At 43.0% G+C, this 7,075-nt stretch overlaps 1 protein-coding gene across 2 annotated transcripts; it reads left to right on the forward strand.

Annotated features, from left to right (window-relative positions):
• Positions 1-1,068: 1,068 nt before the first annotated feature.
• Positions 1,069-3,826, forward strand: LOC112239213 (translocon-associated protein subunit gamma). 2 transcript variants are annotated; one of them, XM_042297676.1, is made up of 5 exons: positions 1,069-1,315; positions 1,763-1,889; positions 2,032-2,130; positions 2,990-3,162; positions 3,633-3,695. In XM_042297676.1, exons 1-4 carry the CDS (start codon positions 1,183-1,185, stop codon positions 3,156-3,158), a joined length of 528 nt encoding a protein of 175 aa, XP_042153610.1. In that variant the 5' UTR covers positions 1,069-1,182; the 3' UTR covers positions 3,159-3,162; positions 3,633-3,695. The 2 variants fall into 2 exon arrangements, with proteins under 2 accessions (XP_042153610.1, XP_024263468.1); XM_024407700.2 differs by having other exon boundaries at positions 1,074-1,315; positions 2,990-3,121; positions 3,633-3,826.
• The last annotated feature ends 3,249 nt before the right edge of the window (positions 3,827-7,075 follow it).

Here is a 7,075-nt window from a genome sequence, read left to right on the forward strand (position 1 = left end):
GGCTTCGTGGGTGACTGTTGTTGATGTGTGCAGAGGGTCCCTGGTCCGGGCGAGGGGACAGTCTAAAGTTAAACTGTTACACATACACACTGTATATACAGTGGGGCAAAAAAAGTATTTAGTCAGCCACCAATTGTGCAAGTTCTCCCACTTAAAAAGATGAGAGAGGCCTGTATATTTCATCATAGGTACACTTCAACTATGACAGACAAAATGAGGGAAAAAAAATCCAGAAAATCACATTGTAGGATTTTTAATAAAACCAAAGATAAAACAGTTCATCATATAACATTAGTACACCACTACATATCTACAATACAAACTGTATAATGCCACCATACAACAATATTACATTGTAGGTGTGTGTAGAGTGCATGTGCTAGCGTGTGTGTGTGTGTGTGTGTGTGTGTGTGTGTGTGTGTGTGTGTGTGTGTGTGTGTGTGTGTATGCATGTGTCTGTACACGTGTGTGTGTCTCTTCACAGTCCCTGTTGTTCCATAAGGTGTATTTTTACCTGTTTAAACAAAAAATCTGATTCTACTGTTTGAATCAGTTACCTGATGTGGAATAGAGTTCCATGTAGTCATGGCTCTATGCAGTACTGTGCACCTCCCATAGTCTGTTCTGGACTCACCTCTGGTGACATGTCTTGTGGGGTATGCATGGGTGTCTGAGTTGTGTGCTAGTAATTTAAACACACAGCTCGGTATATCCAGTTTGTCAACACTTATTACAAAAAACAAGTAGTGATGAAGTCAATCTCTCTGAGGGCAAAAGGTGGGGTGCAACACAACAGTAGAAATGTGTTCTTTATGTTTTGTACACTCTGTCGATCGGGTATTTATTACACTATTTGACCATAGATGAAGAGTGTCCTCTGGTGGTATGTTTTATCAATTTGTTTTCGTTATCTTTCTTTTCTTTTCTTTTCTTTTCAACAACCAGAACAGTAGGTGGCAATGTTCATCCTTTCCAAGTACGATGATCAAGGAGATCCTCACTGAAGAGAAAACTACAGCGACCAACTTCCGTTCTAAAGACAGCTATTTCCGTGTTTGAGCTGACGCGTCTTTAGGGTTTTTTTTTTTTTCAAACCAGTTCTGTTCTTTTACGTGTCAGTCTTTTTCTTCTTCTTCTTCTTCTCACCGTAAGAGCAAGAGACGGACCGGTCACTTCGGAACAATGGCACCTAAAGGTAGCAGCAAACAGCAATCCGAGGAAGACCTACTCCTCCAGGACTTCAGCCGAAACCTGTCTGCGAAGTCCTCCGCGCTTTTCTACGGAAATGCGCTAATTGTGTCCGCAATTCCCATTTGTAAGTAGCAAGGCCGGACTGCTAATTGTATCATAGATGCATTGGATGGATATTCGACTACCGGTAGCAAGACATCTTTTTACCTAACATAACTTACGTGGCATAACGAGACATATATATATATAGCTAGGTTTGCTAACCATCCTATGCCACCACTGGTTAATATATGTTACCCTGTTACTGTGACGTTTATTACCTAGTTAGTATATGCCAGGTGAAGTTGTCTAGTAAGCTAGTTAAAGTTACTCGCTGATATTGATATTGTGGTTGTGTTGGTTATTAGCTACATTATCCTAGACTTGATTAGCTAACATGCACGTCATTGTGGGTCACTAACGTTTAGCTATTCTGTTCCCTGTGGCACTACTATGTAATACTAAGTATCATAAACAGAGTGTGAACTGTTGTGACCCTCCCTGTTTGTTTTCTTTCCTTGTTGTGGTTCAGGGCTGTTCTGGAGGATCTGGCACATGGACCTGGTCCAGTCAGCGGTCCTGTATGGTGTCATGACACTGGTCAGCACCTACCTGGTGGCCTTCGCCTACAAAAACGTCAAGTTCGTCCTCAAACACAAGTAAGTTTATCATACAAACATGAACACTCACTTAAAACTATGGCCTCCGTGTTCTGCAATGCTTGGCAGTATGGTGAGTTTGTCATCGATCTGTAGTAGGTCGGTACCTCACTTCTAAATGTGCCTTATCTCTTGACCACAGAGTTGCCCAGAAGCGAGAGGATGCTGTCTCCAAGGAGGTGACAAGGAAACTCTCTGAGGCTGACAATCGCAAGATGTCACGAAAGGAGAAGGATGAGAGGTCAGTCCGCCAGCCAGTCTGTGATTGGACAGATAACATGTCAATCACTCCTGAGTGTGTTACTGAGTTCTCTAGAAGATATTTCTTCTGTTTAAGTGAGTGGTCTCACTTAAACAGCTATCCTGGGTACCAGCCTGTTTCTGGTCTCTTTAATATAGTCTAGTCCAGCCTGTTTCTGCTCTCTTTAATATAGCCTGGGTGCCAGTCTGTTTCTGCTCTCTTTAATATAGTCTAGTCCAGCCTGTTTCTGCTCTCTTTAATATAGCCTGGGTGCCAGTCTGTTTCTGCTCTCTTTAATATAGTCTAGTCCAGCCTGTTTCTGCTCTCTTTAATATAGCCTGGGTGCCAGTCTGTTTCTGCTCTCTTTAATATAGTCTAGTCCAGCCTGTTTCTGCTCTCTTTAATATAGTCTAGTCCAGTCTGTTTCTGGTCTCTTTAATATAGTCTAGTCCAGCCTGTTTCTGGTCTCCTTAATATAGCCTGGGCACTAGCCTGTTTCTGGCCTCTTTAATATAGCCTGGGTTCCCGGATTGTTTCTGGCCTCTTTAATATAGCCTGGGTTCCCGGATTGTTTCTGGTCTCTTTAATATAGCCTGGGGGCCAGTCTGTTTCTGGCAACTCCTTACCGACTTTACATGTAAAATCGCTTGACAACAGAGTAGGTAAAAGCACAAACAGGTCTGGGACCAGGCTAGTGAGATCAGATCTGGACCAGGCTACCAAACAGCATGCTTACCCATTTAAACCCTGTTCTCAAGTACATGCACAAATGGTTGAACTCTTCCTTCCCTATGTTAGGATCCTGTGTAAGGAGGAGGTAACTGACTGATTTGATACAACCTTCTCCTCCCCATGTTAGGATCTTGTGGAAAAAGAACGAGGTAGCTGATTATGAGGCCACCACCTTCTCTATCTTCTATAACAACACTCTGTTCCTGGTCCTCGTCATCATCGCCTCCTTCTTCCTGCTGAAGAACTTCAACCCCACCGTGTATCCCTTTAAGCACATTCATCATCAATTTAACTAGACAGGTGAAGTTCCAGTAGGAACTATGGGTGCTTTACTAAAGCTGAAAATAGATGAATGTTCCTTTACTAAATGATTGAGGCTTGACTCACATCCTGGCATTCTCATTGTCCTGTTGTGATGTAGTACTCGTAGAGGAAACTTCTTTGCTTATTCATTGGCTAGGCCACAGACTACAGCCAATCACTAGTTGGTTCAAGTACAGATTTTGTATTGAATCTTCAGGTTGCCACAGCTGTATCCTGTGTACATGTCTGGGTTGCTGTTTACCTCTGGATGAAAAATGTCTGAGGAGTGTGTGGGTGGGGTTGAGTGGAGATGCTGAAATCTGTCTGTGTGTGTAGGAGATTCTTATTGCTCACCCATATACTATAAGTACGGTATGTAGCTAAACCTGAAGCGTTATTCCCTCGCACCAGTTGCCCGCCATTTCCTCACAGATATGTTTTTTTTCCCTTAACCCATTGTTCCCCAGTAACTACATCCTGTCCATCAGTGCCTCATCTGGCCTCATCGCCCTGCTGTCCACTGGATCCAAGTAAAGGAGGAATGAAAGAAATTAACAACTGAGAAGAGGAGGGTTTGGGTCAGGGAGGGCTGGGGTGAAGCTAGGAGAAGGGTTTGGGTCAGGGGGGGCTGGGGTAAAGCTAGGAGGAGGGTTTGGGTCAGGGGCTGGGGTAAAGCTAGGAGGAGGGAATGGGGTTTGGGTCTAGGAGGGGCTGGGGTGAAGCTAGGAGGAGGGAATGGGGTTTGGGTCTGGGAGGGGCTGGGGTGAAGCTAGGAGGAGGGAATGGGGTTTGAGTCAGGGAGGGGCTGGGGTGAAGCTAGGAGGAGGGAATGGGGTTTGGGTCAGGGAGGGGCTGGGGTGAAGCTAGGAGGGGGAATGGGGTTTGGGTCAGGGAGGGGCTGGGGTGAAGCTAGGAGGGGGAATGGGGTTTGGGTCAGGGATGGCTGGGGTGAAGCTAGGAGGAGGGAATGGGGTTTGGGTCAAGGGGGGCTGGGGTGAAGCTTGGATATTTTTTTGTAATGATTGAGAGAAGGAGAATTAAAATAATAATCATATCATTTCAGCTGTAAGTCTTCATGAAATGCATGATCAAATGTCTGGAGGTCACTCCAGGTCACTCTGTCCTTCACTTTTTGTACTAATTAAAGTGGCCAGATCAAGAACCAGTGTGTGTGTGGTTATTATTGTCAATCAGCAAATAATCAGAAAACTGATTTACAGTTCCAGGAATGAAACGCCAATAGATTTTTTCATCATTGTGGATTTATTAATGAAGTGTCATATTCATTTTTACACTGAATGAGAATATAAACACATATAAAGTGTTTTCATGAGCTGAAATAGATCCCAGAAATGTTCCATATAAACAAAAAGCTTGTTTCTCTCAAATGTTGTGGCATATTTGTTTACCTCTCTGTTAGTGAGCATTTCTCCTTTGCCAAGATAATCCTTCCACCTGAAAGGTGTGGCATATAAAAAAGCTGATTCAACAGCATCATTACACAGGTGCACCTTGTGCTGTGGGGCAAAAGGCCACTCTAAAATGTGCTGGTTTTTTTCACACAACACAATGTCATGTTTTGAGGGAGTGTGCAATTGGCATGTTGACTGCAGAAATGTTGCCAGAGAATTCAATGTTAATTTCTCTACTATAAACTGCCTCCGTTGTTTTAGAGAATTTGGCAGTACGTCCAACCGGCCTCATAACACAACACCACACGTGAGAGGTTTTCTGAGTGCCAGTGCCCCATGGTGGAGTTATGGTATGGACACGCATAAGCTACGGACTAAACACAATGGCATTTTATAGATGGCAATTTTAATGCACAAAACATACTGTGACGAGATCCTGAGGCCCATTGTCGTGTCATTTATCCACCACCATCACCTCATGTTTCAGCATGATAATGTACAGCCCCATTTCGCAAGGTTCTGTACACAATTCTTGGAAGCTGAAAATGTCCCAGTTCTTCCATCGCCTGCATACTCACCAGACATGTCACCCGTCGAGCATGTTTGGGATGCTCTGTATCCCAGACATGTCACCTGTCGGGCATGTTTGGGATGCTCTGTATCCCAGACATGTCACCCGTCAAGCATGTTTGGGATGCTCTGTATCCCAGACATGTCACCCGTCGAGCATGTTTGGGATGCTCTGTATCGACGTCTACGACAGCGTGTTCCAGTTCCCGCCAATATCCAGCAACTCGGCACAGCCATTGAAAAGGTGTGAGACGACGTTACACAGCTGCATGAGGCGTGTAAATGGTGGTTACTGACTGGTTTTCTGATCCAATGCCTTTTATCTGTGACAGATGCATATCTGTATTCCCAGTCATATGACATCCATAGATTAGGGACTAATCCTTTTTTTCTTTTCTTCAATTGACTGATTTCCGTGTATATACTGTTAACTCGGTCAAATCTGAAATTGTTGCGTGTTGAGTTTATATTATTGTTTTCTATATATATATATATATATATATATATATGCTATTTACAGAGAGGTCACTCTTCTCATGGCAGGATAGGAAATATGTACATTAATGATCAGGATAGATGGATGGACACTGATGTTTATGTCAGTAATATAGTTCAGGGTGTCCTAAACTCAGTCCCCCACCCACCCACCCACGGGTGCACGTTCTGGTTTTTGCCCGAGCACCACACAGCTAATTCAAATAGCCAACTCCTCGTCAAGCTGTGATGATTTGAATTAACTGTGTAGTGCTAGGGCAGAAGAACAGAAAATGCACGCAGAGGGAGATCCAGGACCGAGTTTGGGAAACACTGATTTATAGTTGGTAAATCCTCTCTTCTGATAACTTTAGATACTGTAGAAAACAACACTTTTATAACGGTCTGATATGTTTTAATACAGTAGTTTACATTGTCAGTCTGGGCTAAATGGTTAAACCCAGGAGCAAAGCTGGACTTGGATCAGCACCAAACAGCCATGGATGTATTGTGCTGCTGCGAGAGGAGAAACAGTACAACACTATTTACACAATACTTATAGGTTATTTACACAATACTTATAGGTTCTTTATAGAATACTTATAGGTTCTTTATAGAATACTTATAGGTTCTTTATAGAATACTTATAGGTTCTTTATAGAATACTTATAGGTAGTTTTTAGGTTATTTATAGAATACTTAGGTTATTTATAGAATACTTATAGGTAGTTTTTAGGTTATTTATAGAATACTTAGGTTATTTATAGAATACTTAGGTTATTTATAGAATACTTTAGTTTCATCTGCAACAAAGGGGACTTGAGGTCTGTTTTGCTTACATTACAAGGTTTGCCCCATAAAGTTTAATACTGTATATACACCCCTGAAAGACGAAAAACATTCTAACCCACAAAAGAAACTTATTTTCACGTACTATTATAGAATAGATATAGGCCTTTACATCTTTCTAAATACATCACCTATCTTACACATTATCTAACAAGCAACACCCACAGGTAACATTGGTCTGGTTGGGAGGTTATGTCACAGAGTGGCTTGTGCTATCCCAGATTCCCGTCAGCAACCAAAGATGCAGGTTCAAATTACAGGCAGGAGGAGGAGAGGCAGGATTCTCCTCTATGGATGCAGACAGAGAGTATACAGTACAGTACAGGAGGCCCCCTGCTCACTCAGACTGGCACTATACAGAACAGTAGGCCACTGGGAGAATCTTAATTGCATTTCCTTGCCTCCCCGCGTCTGCTTTCCTCTCCTCCTTCTCAAAACGTATTGGATGAGAAAGTCAGAGGTCCCTCCCCTCGAACATTCTCCTCCAATGGGTTTTGAGAAGGAGGCGAGGAGAGAGGATGAAAGGAGTCAAGGGGAGAATCTCAATTCCATACTCCTCGCCTCCTCTCTCCTCTCCTCCTTCTCAAAACCCATTGGATGAGAAA

The sequence above is a fragment of the Oncorhynchus tshawytscha genome, linkage group LG14 (genome assembly GCF_018296145.1).
Source record: "Oncorhynchus tshawytscha isolate Ot180627B linkage group LG14, Otsh_v2.0, whole genome shotgun sequence".
Taxonomy (NCBI): domain Eukaryota; kingdom Metazoa; phylum Chordata; class Actinopteri; order Salmoniformes; family Salmonidae; genus Oncorhynchus; species Oncorhynchus tshawytscha.